We start from the raw sequence: 25,000 nt of genomic DNA, 5'->3' as shown, positions 1-25,000 counted from the left end.
CTTTCATATTTTATTTATCATATCATATCAGCAACAGGGTTTTTAAATGGACCAAGTGTTCCTTAAATGCCCTGAAAACATACGTCACAATATATTGGACATAACGCATTGCATTTTCTTGGAGATAAAAATAATATCAAAAGGGGAGAAATAGAAAGCAGTGTGTAAGAAAATGAAAAACAAAAACAAACAAAAACATCCGTTTGTATTATTAACATATTATGAATAGTCAGTCATATATTATATATTTCAATGCAGAGAGTTCCCTATCAATCAAGGGCATTTGTAAATTCAATAGTATCTGTAGGATTTTTAGTTTTAAATTTCAGATTGTTTCATGTTTTGGCAGTACGGAATATAAATGTATTCTTCCTAATTGAAGTTGAGTATCTTGAAATAAATATTTTGAATTTATCTCCAGGCGTGAATGGAAATGGAAAAAGCATTCCTAAAGCATTGTATTTTACGTTATCAAGACCCTGAACTACTTTATTTAATTGATTAAACTAGCCTCTCTTTCTTCAATATTCGAATGGTGGGAGACCCAAATAGTTTTTATAGCATGTAACGAGACAATAGCAATTTCTTGCTACCCTTTGGATATGACTCTACTCTATCCCAACAGACCCTAATGTTAAGATGCAGGGCAGTAAGCAACATGGTAATGAAATACTGCTGACCCTAAAAAAAACTTGAAGACGTACCAAAACATTGGAATAACTCTCATTATCTTGATATCAATTTGCGACATAGTTAATGCAGGTTGCAGTAAACAAGGGGCGTTTTTCAAAGAGTTTCTTGGGATTTCCGTCTTGTCATTGGCCGCCGACCTATGAGGAAAACATCACGTGATGTTTGCAGTCTTATAGCTGGCGTGGATTTATTTACTATGAATTACTGGAAGTTGCCATGACTCATGAAAGATTTACCAATTTCCTACAAGATGTAAGAAGAGAACATGGAACAGACTCAGTACAATTCATATTTGACAATGCACCAACACATCGGAGTGTCCCAAACATTCCTTTGACGGAAAATTGGATGATCATATTTTAGCATCATACTCCTCCTTTCTGAACATTTGTGAAAACGCTTTCAGCTTATGAAAAAAAAACGTTATAAAATATTATTTAGCAGAAATTTGCCATTGTCGTCTTACATAAAAACACTGGGAAAGAATGGCAAGTCTTGTTCACTGGCAGAGCAGGGAACAGTCACTAGCGATGCATGCCGCCTTCAGGCGGATGCAGTCTCTTCCTGTCTGTTTGCCATGGATGGTATCTATGATATGTGAAACTGTTTGAATATTTTTTTTGTAAAGTAACCAGTTATGATTCAATCTGTGTTATGTACTGTTCTTGGTTGCTTCTTGAATTAATCATTCGAATAAGTTAGATTAAATGCTGAGATGGGGACGTATAATGCCGGTTATACATGTAATTTTTTCTTCTGCTTTTTTTTCTTCACCTAATTCCTCTTCTTCCCCCCCCCCCCCTTCCCCCCGCCTCAGAAAAAAAGAAACAAAAAAAAAAAAGAAAAACAAAATAAAACAAACGGATATATACCCTCAAAAATAAACAACATTTGTTGAGAATTAATTTTACCACCTGCTATTTTTCCCTGGTCATTTTTGCCCATTTTGCACTGTTCTCAAAATCACAATGCAAATCAACCGCTTCATTCCAGACCTTTTACTGTGAGAATATGGCTGATCAGTAACCCAAGAGGCATTTTTAATTTATGTTACTGTTACTGTTAGTAAGACACTTTACAAGCATGTATGGCATTTAATAAACAAAAGTTTAGTCACTGGACAAGGGCAGTGAAGTTTTAAGAATCAAAATACAAAGCAGGCATGTTTTTTCATTTCTTTTTTTTTTTTTTTGTCTGGAAAGAAACTTGATAGCAATAAATATTATTATTTACTTCTTGCCGACATTGAATTTGCAATGCCGTATTTTCTTTCCTTGGTGCACACAATGGAATTCCCGTTCCAAAATTAGACTACAATTTTACGTCACTTACAAATGATGAATGAATTTTGCAACGTCAACTATTCACAACTTGCACATTAGAATTCCTTATGCCGCATGTTCTCTCTCTATGGCGAATTTTGATTCGCAATGCTGAATTTGAAGAGCAATAAAGCACATTTGCTCTGCAAATACTATAATTCTCAGATGGCAATGTTGTCAGTTTCTAGCCAAGCGCACAGCATCTATTCTGTATAAAAATATTGGAATGAAAATGAAAAGAAGTGTTCACTGTGCTTCTAAGAGGTGCCAAATTGAGTGAACTGTTCTTTTTGTTTACATTTAAAGATTTTTATTTATGCTCTGCACCTGGCTATGAAACTGACAACATCGCCAACCGCAAACATAACGGACCAACACACAAAAATGTGGATTCTTGAACGTTTATAGTCTGATTAGTACAGTTTAGTTATAATTACTCATAAACATGGATGGCAAAAACCAATAACAAAGACCTGAGTGACGTCAACTTCGTTCAATCTATAAAGAAAAGATATGCCGATCACTTCTTTGCCTTCAATCTGGTGTTTTCAATAATGTATTTATGTTTTCATTGTTTTTTGTTTGTTGGCTGAAGAAGGGTTTTAGCCCGAAATGTTCCGTGTTTGGCACTGCATTCGTTTTTAAAGTTGTTATATTAATTTTTGCTTATTACTGTATAAAAACTCGAGTTTTTCTAGTGGATTATTTTTTTTTTACTTTCTGTATTTAAAAAAATTAATAATAATGAAAAAATGGAGTATGCATTTACTTTTTTTAATGCTTGCGGCTATGTGGTCTTGTGGTATGACACTCGCTTTCGGATCGGAAGGTCCTGGGTTCGAGCCTCGCTCTCGGCGCATAGTCGAGTCCTTGAAAAAGGCTCTTTACTCACATTCTCTCACCGTACTGAGGTGTAAAATAAGTACCTGGCCGTTAACAGCGTTGTCTTTGTCCGAAAAATTGTAATATCGCCTAACAGGCGGAATGTCCCGTCCTACATGTTAAATGTTGCTGTTGACCAGGGACCCCTTGTAAAGCGCTTTGAGCACATTTAGTGGATATTGCGCTATATAAAGCTCAATTTTGATTTAATTAAATTTATAATTTCATTGCTTACCTCTCCAGAGAGCCCATGTGATGGTCACGAAGAGTAAAACGGATATGATTGAGAAGCCAAACGTGACCAGATAGTAGCCGAGATGAGTTCCTCGAGTGTGGGGCGATTCATCCGGGGGAATCAACTTTTTATCTGAGATGGTATAATATGATTCAAGATTCAAACGTTTATATTTAGGCAATTGGCAATATAGCTTATACTACATGAATATAATATTTCCAATCAACAAATCGCAATAAGTAAAATCAATAATAAAACAATGCAAACAACAATAATAATAATAATAATAATAATAATAATAATAATAATAATAGTAATAATAATAATAATAATAATAATAATAATAATAATAATAATAATAATAATAATAATAATAATAATAGATAATAATAATAATAATAATAATAATAATAATAATATATAATAATAATATAATAATAATAATAATAATAATAATAATAATAATAATAATAATAATATAATAAATAATAATATAATAATAATAATAATAATAATAATAATAATAATAATAATAATAAATAATAATAATAATAATAATAATATGATAATAATAATAATAATAATAATAATAATAATAATAATAATAATAATAATAATAATAATAATAATAATAATAATAAACGTCATATTTGTGGCAGAAAGAAAAACCTATATATTTTCCGTCACGCGTCGAGACTAATTTTAAATCGGGTCATTCAAGCATTGATACCTCGGCCATCAAAAAACGTACAGAGCTAAATTTGTTATCGTATTAAAGAGGAATATTTCAGATTTATTCCTATACCACTTCAACAATAAAAAATTGGCATTAACCCTCTCCTTACCACATATTGGAAAATCGTCACATTTGTTACGATGTAACCCTCACTTTTCTCATCCAGATTTGATTTCTTTTTGCTATAGCTATAAAAACTTGGCATCCTGTAATAGAGCTCATATTGCCAAACAATATTATATATAGAATGTGCTTGTTGCTTTTCTGTTTGAGTAAGAAATGTCTGTTTGTTGTGTTGAGTGGGTGTGAAGTTTTGGGGAAAATTCTGAAAATGACTGGTAAAGTGAGGGTTAAAGGCAGAAAAATGCCGTTTTAAAACTTTACAGCAGCGAAAAATCCCGACATATTATTGATATAAACTTTGAACCGAATCTGTTTAAAAGACAAACATCTTATCTCTATCTGTACCAATGTGGTTTAATGAGTGTTGTTTAATGGCCGAGGTATCGCATTAAAAAAAAAACACACCAAATCCTTGTTTTCAGCGTTGTTGAGTGTTATCGGATTTTTTTACACCTCACTGTTGTTTGTAACAGCACACAAATTGCCATGAGAAAGAGATCTCAAATTATTGACAAAAATAATAGAGTTCACGGAAATCACATTAATATTATATTAAAGTACCATCACAATTTATGTGTTAGATACTTCAAAACAAAATAAATATAAACTACAAGTAGTGGGTATTCCTATGCAATTGTTTTAAAAACAACATCACTCTTTCGACCGTAATAATCTACTACTGTTATAACAAGGTCAAAACAATCATTTTGGCATAGCAACAACATGGCCGCCATGTTTTTTTTTACTGGCAATCTGTCCAGTACTCATTCCAGCTGGGTCAAATTTTTATCACCTGAAAAAGTCTAAACAGCGTGCAACCTTTCTTTAATTTGTTAAAAGACTACATTCTCCAAAGTTATTTCACACCTCTCCTAGTTCCAGACTCACTCCATATCCATGTCCACCTTACAGTCCCAGTCTCAGTTCCATCTGGTGTACTCCTCCCATAGTCCCACAGATTCACTCCCCATTGTCGTCCATATCACGCATTCCCGAATTCACTCACCATTAGAATCAACCACACAGTTTCAGGTTCCTTCCCTTGGGTGCACATCTCACACATTCCAGGCTCATTCCCATTTGTATGCACATTTTGAAGTTCCAGGTTTACTCCCCATATGTATTCTGCTTGCACAATCCAGGATCACTCAACACCAATGTCCACTTTCCATAGTCCTGGACTCACATCCTGGTTCCCACCTAACACATCTTAGAATAACTTACCACTGATGTCCATATCCCATTGTATTGGGTTCGCTCCCTATACATCCCACAATGCAGAGGGTCCACTCCCACTCCTCACTACCTCAGAATCTGGGGTTCATTCTCCGCTAGTGTTCATCTCACAGTCCCAGGTTCAATTTTTACCATCGCTGTTCACTTCTGATAGTCTTAGCCTCACTCCTTATTGGTGTTCACATCCTGCTGTAGTCACAGATTTACTTCCAACTGTTGTCCACCTCAAATTATTCCCCATTGGTGTCCACCTCACACAGTCCAGCGGGCAAACTCTCCACTAGTATCCACATCCAACAGAGCCTTGGATTCACTATCCACTAATGTCCATCTCAGAGTCCCAGGTTCAATTTTCCATTGGTGGTCACTTTCCATAGTTTCAGGTTCACATCTTATTGGTTTTAACATCTTACCGTAGACATAGATTCACTCCCAACCCCAACCTTGCATTGTCCAGTGGCTTCATTCACCACTGGGGTCTAGATATTGTAGTCCCGAGTACACTTGCCTTGAGTGGCCACCTCTCATAGTCCTGGATTCACTCTCTCTCTCTCGAATAATGTCAACTTCCCATAGTCACAGACCTGTTCCCCGCTGGTGTCCACCTCACTTAGTGATGAGTTCAATCCCCACTCGGGTCCACATTCACTGGTACCGAGTTCACTAACCGGGAGTATCCACACCTTGCAGTCCAGGGTTCACTCCCCACATGTGTCCAGTTCACTCCTCGCACACTATCGTGCTCACTCACCACTCATGTCTATATCCCATAATCCATGACTCACTCTCCCTTAGTGTCCACATCACTCAGTCCCGCGGGTACACTCTCGACGAATGTCGAATGAAACATCCTGCACTCCTGGGTTCACTCCCCACTGATTTCTAACTCAAATTTCAATATTTCAGTCCTCACTAGTGTCCACCTCTTGCGAGTCACTCCTCACTTGAGTCTACATCCCATGCACAAAAATCAATAAAATCAAAGTAAAATCCTAGGCATGTCCGTTTGACCTCGTCACACTCACAGTCGCGATTGTCTTCGGTGCACGGAGTTGCATTAACGACAAGATAACATACTCTACTTGTATTTACATTTCATTGTCTCGGGTTGACTCCTCACAGGTGTCCACATCCCACAGGCCATGATCATTTCCCACTTATGTTTACATACCATAGACTCGGATTCACTGCCCACTGGTGTCCACTAATGCAGACCAGGATACACTTTCCATTGATGCCCACCTACTTCAGTCACAAAACAATCCTGGTTTTACTCTCTACATGTATCTCATCAAATAGTTCCCAATTTATACTTCACTGTTTACCACATCTCAAATTCCCAGGTTCAATCCTCAGTGGTGTCTATCACCAAAAGTATCAAAATAATCCCCCCAGTTCTTTAACCCATTAAAGATTTTGATTTTAAGTTAAAACTTAGCAAGTATCATCTAAATATCGTTGAATGTTTCTAATTCTTGCTTTGAATTGAAACAGAGTCATACTTTTTTCCGAAATTTTTCTCGCACCCTTTATGCATATCCGTTAGCTGAACGAAGACTTTTTCCTTCAACATTGAGAGATAGATTGTGAGAAAGAGGGGGAAAAAAGGAAAAGAGAGAGAGAGAGAGAGAGAGAGAGAGAGAGAGAGAGAGAGAGAGAATGATGATAATGATAATGATACGACAAAATTTAGGGCAACAGTGTAGCCTTGAGGTCAGTGTGAAGAAATAGTATGCATACCCATACTGAAGTAAAAGTAATCAATAACCCTCCTGGTATGGTATTGTATGGATATGCAACAAACAATAATCGAAACAATAAGTAAAAAAAAATATCAAGAAAAAAGGCACATAAATATAGATATTTGACAACTTTTAACTAAGCAAAATAAAAAATAATATCTTAGTAAGATGAAACGACTTAGATCTTCCATAACGGACACGACACCATATCAGCCTACCTTCAAAAACATGTAAGGAGAAACGATACTCCAGCGCCTTTCCTATACCATTCGCTACCGTCATGATGTACGTGCCGCTCTGGTTTGGTGATAATAGATACATGAATATTTTCACTCTGCTGAATAATGGTCTATCCAATGGCTCGATGGTGCAATTGTAGCTGCCCACAGTCGCTTCAGACCCATTCAAAGTAAGATGAAAGTCCGTGGGAGTGGGATTTGCATATATGTCAAATGGGCGGACAAGTTGATGACCAGTCTTGTATGTAAAGCTTTTATTATTAGCATCAGTACCTGCAAATTCAGGTCTGGCTAAAATGGTAAAAAAAAATGATTACACACGTGAAAAGAAATCAGTACAGGTTGAGTCGCATATTATATAATCCTATAATTTGATACAAAGTATGTAATGCATAGGCGGTTCGCAATAGTTTTCTATTCATTGCCCGTGACAAAACGTGAACTTTTAAATGGATGCATAGGAAGCAAAGAAAACAATTTTAGTTTCTGTTTACTAACATTATACTTTTTAATGAATAGTAAAATAAAAAGACACATTTGATTCTTCCCAATGGATTATAAAGTTGAAATGATCAGAGATTTAAAATTTTAAAATTTGGCTTTATCCACTATACATAACTATATTCGTTCTCTTCACTAAAACAAATAAACATATCCACATATACATTTATTTTAGAGGATATGTGTAGCATTGATATCACTCTGACATAATAACGTTTTGAGTCGGCTGGCCACATATTCTTCTCTGAAATAATTTGATCGTTATTAATGGTTCCAACAATAATAGTAATAATGATAATAATAATAATAATAATAATAATAATAATAATAATAATAATAATAATAATAATAATAATAATAATAATAATAACAATAATAATAATAATAATAATTAATATAATAATAATAATAATAATAATAATAATAATAATAATAATAATAATAATAATAATATACTTTATTGATCAAAAAAATTGAAATTCGTTTGCATGAAAATGTATAAACACAAAGTTGAGAATCTATGGCGACAATGTATACACACACACACACACACACACACACACACACATATATATATATATATATATATATATATATATATATATATATATATATATATATATATATAAATATATAAAATATATAAATTGTATCACTCACTTATATGTGGCCCAAACATATGTTTCTGTGGCTTTCGTCCACGTCGTCAGTTGGCATAATGTCCACAGAAAAAAATGTATTCTCTTTGAGATTGATGTTTACACTCTTGTTTCCTTACTTCCGTTGTGTTGTTGGTTTAGTGGTGATTAGTGTTGATGTGTAGTGACATTGTTGTAGGGTGCTCTCATTGCTTATATGTGTGTGTCTGTGTGTGTGTAAAGGTGTGTGTGTGTGTGTGTGTTCTCCTGAATGGAAATTCGGCTAATCGGGATGATTTTGACGGCAAGTCCTGCACGTGTAACAAAGTATATTATGACCGATAATAGTGTTGTCTCTGTCAGGAGAAAAAAATTAATAACGGCTTATGGGCATTGTGTCTCGTCCTATATATTTTGTTCGGGCCTTTTGCAAAGTGATTTGAGCCCTTACAGAGGGTATTGCGCTACATAAAAGTTCAAGAATTTAATATTATGTTTTAGGACTTACCAAAACTTACTTATAAAATTGATCTTGATAGTTGACTTCTCTGATAATCCTTTTGTTAGAAAGGACTGACATTCGCAACTCCCTCCATGACTGAATACATCTATGAAGACAGCCATTGATATTGCATTTCTCACACTTGATACACTATTCATGGTCCATGTGCAAGAGAGTTTTACCCCAGTTACATTGGCTGTATAGCCACTTGCAAAACATTGGATGACAACATTCTGTTCCATTCTCAAATAGATATCCTTGTCGTATAATACTTTATCGTCACTGTTGACAATCATAGCAGGTCGGGAGCTGCAAGGTACTAAGAAATAAAGTAATCATAAAACATAACTATGTACCATGACATGCATTGACAGAGCCTGTTTTACATTTTATCTAGAAAATGTTTTTATGTTTTTAATGGTTTTACGGCACTTGCAACATATATAACCAGAAAACTATTGCTTCCAATATCGATAGGTTAAATAACCCAAAAGTCTAAAAACCCGAGACATATTTAGTAAAGAATATTCACTACTTTGAAGTCTCAGATACAAATTTTTAAAAAGAAAAACTATTTGAGGTTCACCCTATTTGATCGGTATTGGAAGTAACATTTTTCGGTCAAAAATGGGAAAATGTGGATTGCTTATAAGTTCCATTGGTCTTTATCTTATACAATACAATTTATTAATGATAAATGGAAATATGCAATCAATTAATGTTGAAAGGCATCAGACTGTATGTGGGTTACAACTACAAGGGGCATATCACCTAACCCAACGAAGAAACAACGGTTTTCGACATTAGTGTTTACGCACCAACAATGGATAGCGGAAAAATTCCAGGAAGACATAAAACGGTTTTACAAAAATCTCAACGAAACTATTAATAAAATAGGGCAATAAAAGCAGCACTTATATTGATAGATGGAGCTTTTAACGCTAAAGTTGACACACTTTAGACGCAAATCTCATCAAAACCAACGTTATTAATTTGATTACATGATTAATGTTATCATTCAGTGTTGCTTCTTTACTAGAACGAACTGCCAATTTATGATTTTTTTTGTTTTTAAGAGTTTTACGGCGCTTGCAACACATTTAGGTTATATCAGCGCCAGTAAAAAGAAAGAAAATGGGGTAGTAACAAGTTCTAGAATTACAATTAAAGCACCCAAGAGAAAGTAAGAAAAGGGGAACTGGGAACAAGTAGGGATCAGGTGTAGATTCCAAGAGCATACCACCAATGTACTTAGTTTGAGATCACCTATAAGTCTCATCCGGACACAAGCACAAAATTCCAACAAAAAGGAATACACTCAAATGCTTACATTATACAATCAAAATAACAAACATAATAATACATAAAAGAGAGATGATTTACAAAGAAAAAAATATCATCTCACAAAACAATACCTATGCATTTGACTGTTTCCCTCCTAGTCAGGACTCCGGCCAGGGCCAGGTGAAAACCAAGTAGTCTCATTCCAAGACAAAGACAGAAAGCATGTTGGGAAACATATATAAGGGGATAGAAGACACAGTATGTACCCCCCTGCCCGCTATGGGAAGTCAGGAGCCCCACCCAGATAGGGGGATAGAAGACACAGTATGTACCTCCCTGCCCGCTATGGGAGGTCAGGAGCCCCACCCAGATAGGGGGATAGAAGACACAGTATGTACCTCCATGCCCACTATGGAAGGTCAGGAGCCCCACCCAGATAGGGGGATAGAAGACACAGTATGTACCTCCCTGCCCGCTATGGGAGGTCAGGAGCCCCACCCAGATAGGGGGATAGAAGACACAGTATGTACCTCCCTGCCCACTATGGGAGGTCAGGAGCCCCACCCAGATAGGGGGATAGAAGACACAGTATGTACCTCCCTGCCCACTATGGGAGGTCAGGAGCCCCACCAAGTAACTGACAATTTATATATTTTTTTTAAAAAATACAAAGACAATAGATTCTCCCGCCACTTCGGGGCTTATTTCAAAACAAACACAATTTCGATGCTATGTGTTTAGTTTAAAAACTCATAACATCCACCAGGCGGATAAAACTTACCAAGAGACAAAACAATTTGCAATCCTAAAAAATTAATTTTAATACAATTTAATTAGGACTTTACTTATAAAAATATCTGGCTTAAGACAATGAAAAGAGCTGCGTAACGCCGATTTCCTTCTCTCCATACTTAAGATTCCCAATGAGCGCTGTTGCCACATGTTTAACACTCCTGACTTGGTATATTAAAGACAGATCTATGAGAATGATTAATTGCTTCCAAACATGTCCTACAATGGAAATGCAATGAATTTTTCTGCTCACCAGCAGCTTCACAGAGAAAGTTCCTTCTCATATTGCAGCCCTCTGTAACCCAAAGATCTCTGGTTGTTTTCCACTTAGTTGCACCGCATAGATTTGCTCTTGGGCGGGCATTCCTTCCCCACTTTTGATAATCACCGTCTTCCTGAGAAATAGTTTGAAATGCAAAAATACCTTAAGACGGGTTCCGTTGCTGTAATGACATATGAAAAAGCAAGAAATATCTCATGTGTTTTTAAAATTTAAAAGAGCACTAGAGTCGGAAAGAAATCGCTATCAAGCTAAATTTAACATATGTTGTTGCACGGTTTACATTTAATAGCTTATTAAAATTCAATCGAGAACTATTCATAGGATAAAATTTATTGATTGGTAAATATATTTTTCCTTCAATCTATGTGATACCCTGCATTATATTATCAATCTTAAAATATTTTATGCATTTGAATGCATAATTTGTTGACACAATATATTTAAGTTCATGAAGTGCATCAGGGTTATTTTATCCCTGCAATGAATGAAAAACATCCACGTGGGACTGTGTTTTCTGCGTTCTCACTTTACATCTATATTTCCATATATTCCAATTGAAAAAAAATTAAAATCTCGTCATTAAGTGATTTAAAAAGTCTTCTGAACTACTTACTTTCAATATGAACAAACATGCATACACCCTGGACTTCCTATTATTTTCATGTGATGATCTCTAAAGCTAGCCCTGTTCGCTAAGTTACGGAAATCATGTAGAATTAGAAATTTTTGGAGTTGAGCTTAATATTAATAGTGATATTTTGAAAATTGTCATGTGCATGGCAAACATACATGGTATAAGTTCCACATAATTTAGATTATTATATATCCAAACATAGATATAACAGCATTTGCTATTGTTCTGTGTTTTGATATTAAAAATCATTCACGTTGATGCAAAAAGAAAAAATTACAACAAAATTAGTGATTGTGGGTTTCTTAAATTCTTCTAATTAAAGAGGCCCCCTTGTGGTATCCGGAATTCCTCAACGGAAAGGATGGAAGAATAGCCCAACTCCAAGCCATCATGTCGTAAAAGGTGACTAATGGTGTGATTCCCCCCCCCCTGTTTTTTTTTTTTTTTTTTGAGTCACCTGGTCCACCAATTTGGGGGTTGTCGAAGAGTTAACACCCCTTTCGTAAACCTCAAATTGTTGCAGAACACAGACGGACAAATCAAATCCTTTTTTAGCTTGGCTAACAGTTTCTGCAATGACAGAATTCATGACGGACAAAAGACAAAGCCTAAGAGACTACTGACCCGATGACGTCTTTGCCAATCAGCTTCGAATTGCCACGTTCGCACCATATATGAAGCAGTAAAAAGCTCTCAAGTTGTGGTAGAGATGAGAACATAGATGCTACATAGAGTTATAGTAAGCGAAACCCACTGGATACAATCCGGACAGAAACACATCAAGTCTGGGCGGAAGAGTGTATATGCAGGGAGAGGGGACGGGATTCATACACAGGGGATAGGAATAATTCTAAGCAAGTTGACCTGAGAGGATGGGAACAACACGGAGAAAAGATTATCATGGCGTTCTTTACATTCACTTCTTCCTTCCTTGTTTTCTTCTTGTCAATCAGCTTCAATGTGATTGTTTTGTCCATTATTTATGATCTTTACACCCAAAACCTCGTGACAAGTTGTTATGTAGACTTCCTTGATCTTTGTCCAATGTGACTTTGTATATGTTAATCAATTGCAGTTTGAACTCCTCATTCTTTTCACCATCTGGTGCATTCACCTGGAATGTTATTCTTGTGTGTGATCTGGTCCCATGCTTTCTGAGTCGGAGCTTAGGTTTTGCCAATAGCAGCTGGTGGTCTTATCCAACATCTACCCTTCTCCGTACTATCACATTGTCTTATGGACGTCTGAATCTTCAAGGGATACAAAAGTGATTCTCTGTCACACCATCTCCTATCAATATGTTGATGTCCTTCCTTGTCAACTTACCAATGACTATAAAGTGCATCTTTGTCCTCATCTGTACCGTCATTTATTGGGGCATAGATCTGTGCTATGTTCATATTGATATTTTACTCCATGGATTACGAGAAGGCTTTCGACAGTATGGACAGAGCAACATCGTTGAACATTTTGGCACATTATGGAATCCCTGAAAAGTTGGTAATGTATGAAGGGTCAAGTTGTAGGATTGTACTCAAAGATCAGCTTACTGACAGCTTTGAAATTAAGACTGGTGTCAAGCAGTGATGCTTGCTTTCATCATTCCTTTTCATCCTTGCCATTGATTGGCTAATGAAGGAAATCACCAAAAACGACGAAGAAATGGCATACAGTCGACCCCTTGGACACATTTGGATGGTGTGGATTTTGCAGATGATCTTGCTCCAGATGCATGCGAAAAACACCAATTCTAAACAGCCTCTCGGAATCCATTGGTTTGAGAATTCACACTGCAAAATCAAAGGTCTTACGGATATGTACGCGATAAAGGAAAAAGGTCAAAGTAGAAGATGAGGAACTTGAAGATATAGATACTTTCTGCTATCTCAGAAATATAGTAGACAACGATGGAGGCACGAAAGGAGAGTTTCAAGCACGGATTGGAAAGACACAGGCTGCATTCACATCTTTGAACAGAGTTTAGATAGCTCAAACTTGAAGTCAGTCCTACTATATGGATGTGAAACTTGGAATAAATCTCAGGCATGCATAAGGAGGATACATATTCTCGTAAACAGTTGCATGCGTAAGCTACTAAAAATAAAATGGATAGACTGGATTTAGAACAAAGAAGTATGGAAAATAACAGCAGCAACCAGTTGGAGAGGAAACAGGAGGAAGAAAATGGGGTGGATTAGCCACACTCCTAGAAATAATAACTCCACTGTAACAAAGAACGTATTGGACTGGAACCATCAGGACAGAAGATCATTTAAGATGAGAAAAGAAGCAAATAAACAAATCTTTTTTTTTTAAGTTTTGGTTTTGGTGAGATTTGCGATACACCAGTTCATATTATACTCGCCTCTCAAGCAAATGGAGTTAATCATAAATAATCGGATGTCTAGGTCTTTAGGGGGTGTGTGTGTGTGTTGCGGAAAGTACTTTATTTCAGATGACATCCTATCTAAAGTGTAGCAGTTCATTCAGTAACACAGAAATCAGGATACAGTCTCGTGGCTTAGACCTTAACGCGCTAAAAGACTTTGGGGTGGTAAGTGGTTGAGGGCACAAAAGACACACCTGTTAGGCACAAGCGCATAATCCCTTATAAAAGGAAAGCACTCTTATGTCAACGGATATATCGATCCCCATAATGACATACAAAGTGACAATTTACAGTGGAACAATCATCTCCATAAATGAAATAATACATTTTACTGCACCATTTCGGTTGAGGATCCCAGAGAGGGCCAAGGCAAAACCAAGCAATATAATTACCAGACAAGTCCATAACGCAGCATGGAAGTGAAAACAGACGTTGCGGAAGTAAAAACATGATGTCTTGGGATTATAGGGGTTTCTTAAGAGGTTGATTTATTATCTTATGTTGCTGGTTCGAACATTGTGCTTATCATTCATTATTTCGTGCTGAATTTTGAGAAGGAAATATTGATTTTACTAAGAATGTTAAGATGATTTTTGAATTCAGCAGGTCCGGTTTCCTATAATGTGTAATATTTTTCTTCTATCTGCATTATTTCGAGAGATATTTAATCTTTTATGCATTTTGCTCGTGATTCTGGCTATATTTTTGCCAACATGCAAAATTACGTGTTTCCTGATGTTCACTTCTTTATTTTTCAAAGACCATTTGAAAAACAAAATGTATGGAAAAAATTGGACCTCTTCCGTGGAGTACTCTTTACCCGTTAACGTGAATTACATGTCATTTTGTATGATCAATATGCTATTTCGTCATGCTGGAGACTGTAGATTTAGGAAACAATTTGTTTCTAGTTCAAATCTTGTTATATTTTATTAGCCTAGTCACTGTGCTTTAAATTGTGTTTCACAAGTATGATATATCTTTTTAGTGGAACATTTTCTAACATCATTACGCAAGCAAAAACATTCTAAGTTCTTGAAAAATGAATTTGCTCGTATTTATGACACTCGTTATGACATTCGCCTCTTTAATAGTAAAAATAATAATAATATTAATAATAATAATTTTAAAAAATTAAATAATAATAATAATAATAATAATAATAATAATAATAATAATAATAATAATATTAATAATAAAATAATAATAATAATAAATAATAATAATAATAATAATAATAATAATAATAATAATAATAATAATAATAATAATAATAAATAATAATATATATACTTTTTTCATTAAAAATGGAAATTCGTTTACAGACGTGGCATGCATAAGAATGTATAAGCACAAAGTTGAGAATCTATGCCGACAATGTATATATATATATATATATATATATATATATATATATATATATATATATATATATGCACAAAATTGTAAAAAATATACAACCAAGAACCAATAGCGACACTTTATATATTAATTTGATAAATTGAGATAGACAATACCTCTGGCCTCTAGGCCTAACGTGTGTGTGTGTATATTTAAAAAATAGTATTGAATTTAAATCACAGTTGCGCGTTAAAAATTCGAACACCATGAAGCAACAATGAATTACTTATGTTTGGATTTTCAAAGCTTAAAAAGTGTTTCCATGACTATCAGAATGCTTTATGAATATAGTGAGAAAAAAGCCATTAAAATATTTATAAATTGTCTCTTGTGGTACCTAATTAAAATACTTTTTTACATACTATGTATTCCATTCGTACTTATGTGTTCAGCTGGGGATACTATTTGAGCCGTTTTGAGCAATTGAAATTGATATCACTCAAACTATAAACTCAGTTTTCTAGTCTAACTTTGTTTCTTAATCAATGAATCACGTACCAGAATAGTTCCATCCACCAAATGATATTTTAAATCTTTTACATACAATCCCAACCAGTAGAGGTAATAACTGCGTTTCCACATTATTTCTGTAGGGAATATAGGTTTCAATATTGGGGATAATATAAGTAAAATATTTAGATGTACGAAAGACAAGGGTACTAAGAGGTAACACAATTGACGTATTTTTTGTGGCAGAAAAAAGACCCTATGTATATATATATATATATATATATATATATATATATATATATATATATATATATATATATATATATACATATATATATATATATATTATATATATATATATATATATAACATATATATATATATATATATATAATATATATATATATATATATTATATATTATATATATATATATATATATTGCGTGATAAGCTTCCAGAAAATGACAATTTTAAAACCTGGTCATTCAACCATATATTCCTCGTCTATCAAAAATCTTACCGAACAAAAATTGGTATCGTCGTAAATAGGATGTTTCCAATTTATTCCTATACCACTTATAACAAATGGACATTAAAAGTAGAAAAATGCCTGTTTAAATCATTACAGCAGGTAAAGAGCCCGATTTATCATTGATATAAATTATAAATCGAATCTGTCTGAAAGACAAACATTTTATCTCTATTTGTATCGATTTGTTTTGATGAGGGTTGTTTGATGGCCAAGATGTCGCATTTTAAAAATCCCACCAAATCTTTCTTTTCAGTTTTGAGTGTTATCGGATGTTTTACACCTCGTTGTAGTTTTTAACAGCATACCAATTGAAATGAGAATGATATCTCAATTATATGACAAAACAGAATAAAGGTCATGAAAATCACATGAATATTTTATTAAGATATAAAGTATTTATATTTTAGACAGTTTAAAAGAATAATAAACACGATGTATATTGTAATTTCAATTGATATCTCAGGTCGGTTAATGGGCATGATATAATGATGGAACATAAATAAAGCCTTTTTTTTAATCAACCTATAATTTTTTTTTGGACTGACTTTCCGCCCTCGGTTTTTATTAAACGAAGTGTTGACTTTATCAATTATTTCATATGATTTATTTCGTATCTGGTATGTCTCTTAAAGTCTATGTATTGCTAAATAATAATAATAATAATAATAATAATAATAATAATAATAATAATAATAATAATAATAATAATAATAATAATAATAATAATAATAATAATAATACGCATTTTTTTCAAAATGAATTCATAGCCAAATCAAGGATTCATAGTGTCAATAAAAGCATATACAGTAAAGATGTGTCTTGAGATTCTTTTTAAAGGCAGGTAAACACACTCCCTCACGTGGTAGTTCATTCCAAATCTTGGGGCCGAAACAAGCAAACGATCTATCACCAAAATTTGTTCTTGATTTTTTTTCCGAAATTTTCGTTTGGTCATTACATGATCTTAAATTGTAATTTTCAAATTTACACATGACCACGTGATCTGTGCTATACCAGTCAAACACTTATACTTATAAACAAGACACGCTGCTGTGTAATATGTGCGCTTTTCAATAGGCAACCAGTGGAGAGAGGCCAACAAAGGGGTTGCATGAACAAATTTTCGTTTGCCAAAAACTAATCTTGCTGCACTGTTTTGCAGTAGTTGTAATTGTATTATAGAAGCCTGAGGCAAGTTGACAAGCAGGGAGTTACAATAATCTAGTTTCGAAAAAAATGAGGGATACAACCAATGTTTTACATGTTCCAATTGTAATATACTGACGGTTCGTCCTGATTTTCTTCAATTGAAAGTATAAAGGCATATGACGAATTTATACACACTTTACACTCATGGCGGCCATATTATTGCTATGGAAAAAGTTATAATTATTGTAGATTTTTACGGCAAAGATCTGATGTCGTTTTGAAAATACTTACTTACTTACTTACTTACTTACTTACTTACTTACTTACTTACTTACTTACTTACTTACTTACTTACTTACTTACTTACTTACTCATCTGTGGTGTTTCATAAACACATGAGTTCGATAGTAAGGAGCGCCAGTGACTTCTGTCTTCTGCCAGCTTCCGGACCTCACCCCAGGTCCAACCGAAGGATGTCATCTCTCTCTCCATTGATCATCTCCAAGTTTCCAGTGCTCTTCCCCTATTGATGCGACATAAATCATGGAGCGCTAAACGACTTTGTGGTGGTAGGGGTTTGAGGCCACAAAAAGTGCATCTGCTGGGCACAAGGGCATGATCCCATTTATGAAGGAAGGACTCTAATGCCAATGGATATATCGATACCCATAATAACATACAAAGAAACGATTTACGATGGAAAACAATAATCCTCCATAAAAGGAATATCACATGTTGCAGCACTCTCTTGGTTAAGGATCCCAGAGAGGACCAAGGCAAAACTATAATTCCCACATAAAAGCAACATTATTCCCAGACAAATCCATAAAGCAGCCTGGAAGTGAAAACAGGCATGACGGAAGTAATGATGATATGAGTCTCCGAAGAGGTTGATTTATTATCTTATGCTGCTGGTTCGAACATTGTGCTTATCATTAATGATTCCATGTTGAATTTTGAGAAGGAAATATTTTTTAAAAAAAAAGATTAAGATGAATTTTTTTCAATCCAGCAGTCCCAGCTTCCAGTACGGTGTGATATCTTTCTTCTATCTGCATTATTTCCCGAGATGTTTAATCTTTTATCCAGTTTTGCACGTAATTGAAGCTATTGTCCTGCCAATGCGCTAAAACGCGTATTTCCTGATATTCACTTCTTTTCTTTTTTGCAAAGACCAGTTAAAGAAAATGTCTGAAAAAATGGACCTCTACCCAGGAGTATTCTCTAACCCTTGATGTCAATTACATGTTATTTCGTATGATTATCATGTTCATCTAGTATGAATATGTTATTTCGTCATGCTGCGGAGGCCAAAACATTAACGTTCTCTAGTGTTTTATTTATTTATTTATTAATTTTTCTTCTTTTTTTTTGGGGGGGGGGGCGGTTCAGCCAACTGTAGATTTAAGGGAAAAAACTGTCTGGTTTAAATCTCGTTGTCTTTGATCTATCTATTTACCTTGCTTTAAAATTGTTTCCCAATCTTTTTTTGTGTTTAGTTCGATGACGTCAAAGTTGGAACGTATTCTTACATCAATTGGCAAGCCAAAACAAAATTCAAAGTTCTTGAAAAAATGAATTGGCTTTCATTTTCAAAATAAATAAAAAATGTTTTCCATGACTCTCAGAATACTTTATGAATATAGCACAAGAAGGTGAAAGGCAGTATTCAAATTTTGCACACAGCCATAAGTATCTGTATTACTGTGATGAAATAGGATAAAAGAATATTAAGAGTTCCCAGAGCAAATGGGTCGCATGGAATTGGAAATGTTGAGTATTTAGGTAAGACATATTTACATGGAATGGAGCTTAATGGAAACATCAGTTCATTAATATTTTGAAATATTCTATATAATTCTTCAACTTCATCTTACCGGCGATATAAGAAACCATTCCGTCATCACGAACGATCACTAGTTGTCCACCGTACTGTTCACACCTGTTCCTGGCGTCTTTCCACTTCAAGGGTGTGTAGAAAAATTTGAAGTATTTCACATAGCTCCCAGATTTATATCTAGACCAGTTTTCACACATATTCGCTATGGATAATAAACAAGACAAAAACTGTTTAAAACACAGGAAGGAATCGATGCGTTTTCACTGTCAAGACATTGGATCTATAAATCAAAATAAAAGATAAGAACATGGATAGTTGAGTCCCATTCACTGAGAAATGGGACCTGGTCGAATCTTGTGAATGATGTCATACATTAAATCCCAGACCAAGCAGAGACAATTGTCCGGGCGTCTACTGTCCAGTTCTCAACAAGGAGAAAAACGTTGGGCATGAACTACATCAAACGAAGTGAGATTCAAAACAGATTTGAAAGTAAAAACGTTTCTTTACCTGCGGTTGATAATGTTGTTAGACGCCAGAAAATGATGAACACCAAATCTATGTTCATAACATTCATTGGATTTTGTGAGTTTGGCTATGGACACAATCTGTGAATTTGATAAAACAGCATTGATGTTGAGAATATTAACCTCATCGGAGCTATGGACTGTAAAATGTATTGAACTAAAATAAATATCATGATTCAAAGAGAAAAAAAAACAGAACGCTCAAGACGGAACGGAAAGTTCCGGGCCCAAACCCTTTTTCAGCCAACAACGAAATCAATTAAACCGTCATACTTCCTGTAGAATCCCGTGAGAGGGAAAATCCTCATCACGTCAGTCGGGATAAAAGATGGCGCCATCGATAACGGACGGAGACAAAGCCAGACACACTTTACAAAGGATAGTTTTGAGTTAGGTTTACAAAAACGGGAACCATACCACCAACGAAGTATAAACCCTGTTAAGTGAAAACCAAGTTAACTAAAGTATAAGGCCAAAAATAACTTACTTTTTTTCGTCACCCGATAATTAATAACTTTCACTAAACCCTTCACACACACACACACACACACACACATATATATATATAATATATATATATAAATTTGAAAAGATCAAATATGTTAAATTCTTTTTGACTTTTATTTAGAAGATTTTAAAGTTCAAACATTTTCTTATATCATTTACATTGCCATGCATTCAACATTTTGGTTGCAAGGTATTGAACAATGAATTTGCTCTCATTTGTTTGTTTTTTATGTCAGGTAGGTACTGCAAAAGACGTCATATTCGTGGTAGAAAAAAATATGTTTGCGTCAAAGGTGAAGATAATGACATTTTAAACAGGGTTATCTAACCATTTGTACTTCGGCCATCAAACAAACGTTCAGAGAAAAGTTTCAGCTTAATTCCGATACCACTCCAAGAAGTTAAAAAATGGTATTAAAGGCAGCAAAATTCTGTCTTTGAAATTTACATCAGCGAAAACAAATGGATCTTTTGTTGGTATAACATTTTAACCGAGTCTTTCTTTAACTTTAAGACAAAATTATATTTCTATTTATGGCATTTTGTTTTTATGTGGGTTGCCTGGTGGTAAAGGTATCGCATCTTTTAAAAACACACAATTCTTGTTTTTAGGTGTGATTGTGGTCGACATTTTGACACTTAGTCTTAGCTGTAGCGTAGAACATCACATTGGTTGTGATGAGACTAAGGTCTCAATTAGTGATGTTACAAAACGATAAACTTGACGAAAAGCACATGAATATTTATTTAAATTACCATCCCGTATGTTTGTTTTAGATCATTTCAAACAAGAATAAGCACTATAATATTTTTATTTCGAATGATAATTCGGGACAGTATGTGGGTGTGTTTTAATGATGGGACGGCCGAAATAAATTATTTTTTTTCGATTTACTTTAACTGTAATATTAGTTTATGTAGCTTTTGCCTTTGTTTTTCTATAATAAGTATTGCTTTAATCAATATACCCATCCGTTTGATTTCAAATTTGATTTGTTTCTTAATGTCTTTTTATTGCCAAACAAAAGAAGTGTGATCGAATTTGGACACAATTTAAAGTCAATGCGGCCCGTTGGTGCTTCTGTTTGTGTATGTGTGTGTGTGGGGGGGGGGGGGGGGGTGTTTTCGTCCATCGTGACCTAGTTACAAATTCATCGACCTTTGGTCACTTGCTAAACCCACGGACTTTGTGGTTGAGTAGATGTTCAGAATTTTCAGTTCAGTCTCTGTTTTAGTTGTGAGAGCCAGAGGTTGTTTGTGAAAATGGAGAAGACCGGTTGTCCTATGTTGTTTGAAAATGTATCTATGTGTTTATGTTTAAGTAATTGTAAGTATGGTCTGTATCGTTCCGTAACACATGTTTAATTGTTTTAACACATTTGTGTTATTACTTTTGTTTAATTCAGTGGCATGTTCGTCTTATCAACTTCTCATATAAGCTTTGGTGTACCTCTACGGAAGTTGTCCTGTCTAGCCGACTCACTTTGTCACTCTATATCTTTCTCTACTTCTCTCCTCCTTGGTTCATCATCATCTTTTGATGTGAGCCCGAAGACTTCTGTCTGTGGGTCCTTCTTTATTATGTTACGGGCCGCATTTGTCTGGGGTCTTAGGACAAAGCGGCGACATCCTTGAACCCTATATTTAAAAATAAATCTAACATAGACATTTCTTTTAAAGATGTCATGCCGATTTAAAATTAATGCATAGGAATATATCTTAATAATAGTTTATGAATAGTCAAAAGAATCACGAGAATTCGTCCCTATTAGAGTTACAAATTGAAGAAGCATTGCCTTGTGTCTTTTTGGGAACATGGTACTCACAAAGGTCATTATATTTAGATTTTGATATTTGGAATGGTAGGAAATAAAAACATCCTTACAAATGAACGTTTTAAAAATTATTCAAATCTTTTTTTATTGCTTTAATGACAGATAATGTATAAGAACGACAAACGTAATAGTGGCTAATGAAGCAGTGGACGTTTTGAAGCTAAGTAATCATTCCTTGCGCCTTTAAATCTGGATCAAAATGTATACTAGTACTAGGATTTCGATTTTTTTAAATGGGTAAGCGATGGAGATTTGTGACCATCCGTCTCAAAGCGGCATTATGCCGACACTGACTAGCTGGTGAACATTGAATGTATAGCCACACATATAAAACTTGTGGTTTATTTCAATTGGCTATGGGTGAGAAAATATACAATTCCTTACATTGGAACAAAAACTGAATAATCCTATTTCTTATCATTTTAATTCTAAATTCACTTTTCGGGGTCCCATACATCCCGACATAATGCCGTTTTGAGACGATGGGTCACAATTAAGACGAGAATTGAAGCAAGTAAAGAGAAGACGTCTACAATCGACAGATCTTTCTTTCTTTGGTTTAATCTCATTATGCAGCGTTTTTTTTTTGTTTGTTTTGTTTTGTTTTTTGTTTGTTTTTATTTTGTTTTGTTTTTTTGTTTTTACCAGAAAGCAAAACCAAAGGGAGGTTTTCCTCATGTTCCTCAAGCAAAGGAAAACAACCCAAGTATATCGTTAACTAATCCTTAAAGAAAAATAAAACCTAACACCTTTAACTATCCTTTCTTGGAAAAACAAAAACTGTAGGACCTTTAATTCGACCTGTAACGTCCTAATATATTTTAAAAATCTATAACTAGCCCCAAATAGAACAGGGAAAAAACATTTAACTAGTCCTAATAGAAAAAAAACATATAACTAGCCCTAATAGAAAAAAACCCTTTAACTAGTCCTAATAGAAAAAAAAACATATAACTAGCCCTAATAGAAAAAAAACATATAACTAGCCCTAATAGAAAAAAAAACATATAACTAGCCCTAATAGAAAAAAAACATATAACTAGCCCTAATAGAAAAAAACATATAACTAGCCCTAATAGAAAAACAAAACATATAACTAGCCCTAATAGAAAAAAAACATATAACTAGCCCTAATAGAAAAAAAAACCTATAACTAGCCCTAATAGAAAAAAAACATATAACTAGCCCTAATAGAAAAAAAAACCTATAACTAGCCCTAATAGAAAAAAAAACCTATAACTAGCCCTAATAGAAAAAAAACATATAACTAGCCCTAATAAAAAAAAACCCATACCAGCCTTAATAGAAAAAACCCTATCACTAGCATTAATAGATGAAAAAAACAGTGGACTGCTCTGCACTATCTTTCAACATTTTAACGACAATGGCGGCGGAGAACCGAAACAATTGTGATATAAGTATAAGGAAAATTGAAACTTTTAGGAATCAACCAAGCTTTGTTACACCGCTTTTAGAATTCTACTAAAAATAAACAAATTGAATGAAAAACCTTCTGACAAAAGATACACGGTTAAAATAACAAATAAAGCGAAGCTACCTCGAGGAACGTGCGGAAGTTCTCCCAAACTAGATTCTCTTAAAATGCCAAAATATTAGTTAAAATTATCTCAATCAGATCTGGGCTGAGATAATAGTTTTACTGTCTATTTTTTCAGAGATCGTTTATATATATGCAACCACGACGTGCACTCTGCAGGTCTGATAACCGAACGCAATTAGGGGCTTGATTTAACATTGTTGTAATGGACATTTTTTTTGCGTTGTTCTGAGTGTATTTCCATTACAAAGGGAGGCCTTCCAAAAGCTGCTAATGCTAAGGGAAACAACTCAAATATTTCTTCAACTAACCTTAAGAAAAATAAATAGTACTTTTAACTAACTCTAATAGGAAAAACAAACACCCTTTATCACCTTTATAAGACTTATGACTAACCCTAATAGAAAAAAAATTCCTCCGACCTCGAACTAACCATAACAGAAAAAAAAAACGAGGACTGCGTTGCACTGCCTTTCAATACTTCACAAATCAAAATGGCGGTCCAGATCAAAACAATTGTCAAATTAGGAAATTTTAAACTTTCACAATTCTATCAAGGTTTGTTTTTGAGTTTTTAAAATGCTTCTATATGATACTAAATTGAATAAATAAACAAATGACAAAGTTCCACGGTGAAAATACAATTTGAAAGAAATGCTAGCGCTATGAACTTTCGGAAGGTCTCCCTTTTAATTTAGGGTTGACTCCAGAAAAGAATCCGTCTAGGCTTAAATTTGTAGTGTTACTTTTCAAACTAATCATCTCCATACAAACTACATAAGACACGTACCAATACAAACGTGCTGCAATGCATTAATTTTTGTCCGTTTCGAAATGAATTGGAATACACTCCGCAGATTCAGTAAATTACTTCTTCAAAACAAATTCTAGGATTTTACTTCGGTCAGACGACGGAAGCAGAAATTAATTTCATGTGTTAAAAAGATGTTCAGCACAACTTTAGATGAC

At 34.3% G+C, this 25,000-nt stretch overlaps 1 protein-coding gene across 3 annotated transcripts in view; it reads right to left on the bottom strand.

The window, feature by feature from the left end:
- LOC144977892 (uncharacterized) overlaps window positions 1–25,000 on the bottom strand; it is a 25,846-nt gene that overhangs the window by 780 nt on the left and 66 nt on the right. The window contains exons 1-9 of one of the 3 annotated variants that reach the window (XM_078923301.1): window positions 24,822–25,000; window positions 22,089–22,276; window positions 20,115–20,212; window positions 19,642–19,806; window positions 16,131–16,219; window positions 11,179–11,320; window positions 8,866–9,168; window positions 7,188–7,499; window positions 3,133–3,264 (exon numbers count right to left, since the gene is read on the bottom strand). The exon at window positions 24,822–25,000 is cut by the window's right edge and continues 66 nt beyond it. In XM_078923301.1, the coding sequence (XP_078779427.1) occupies window positions 3,133–3,264; window positions 7,188–7,499; window positions 8,866–9,168; window positions 11,179–11,320; window positions 16,131–16,219; window positions 19,642–19,806; window positions 20,115–20,181 (1,210 nt within the window). In that variant the 5' untranslated portion in view covers window positions 20,182–20,212; window positions 22,089–22,276; window positions 24,822–25,000. The remainder of the gene's footprint in view (window positions 1–3,132; window positions 3,265–7,187; window positions 7,500–8,865; window positions 9,169–11,178; window positions 11,321–16,130; window positions 16,220–19,641; window positions 19,807–20,114; window positions 20,213–22,088; window positions 22,277–24,821) is intronic. The other 2 variants (XM_078923302.1, XM_078923303.1) reach the window with 2 other exon arrangements.

The sequence above is a fragment of the Berghia stephanieae genome, chromosome 8 (assembly GCF_034508935.2).
Source record: "Berghia stephanieae isolate SIO BIC M18660-M18661 chromosome 8, UCSD_Bste_1.3, whole genome shotgun sequence".
Lineage (NCBI taxonomy): Eukaryota > Metazoa > Mollusca > Gastropoda > Nudibranchia > Aeolidiidae > Berghia > Berghia stephanieae.
This window is presented reverse-complemented; position numbering and strand designations above follow the sequence as displayed.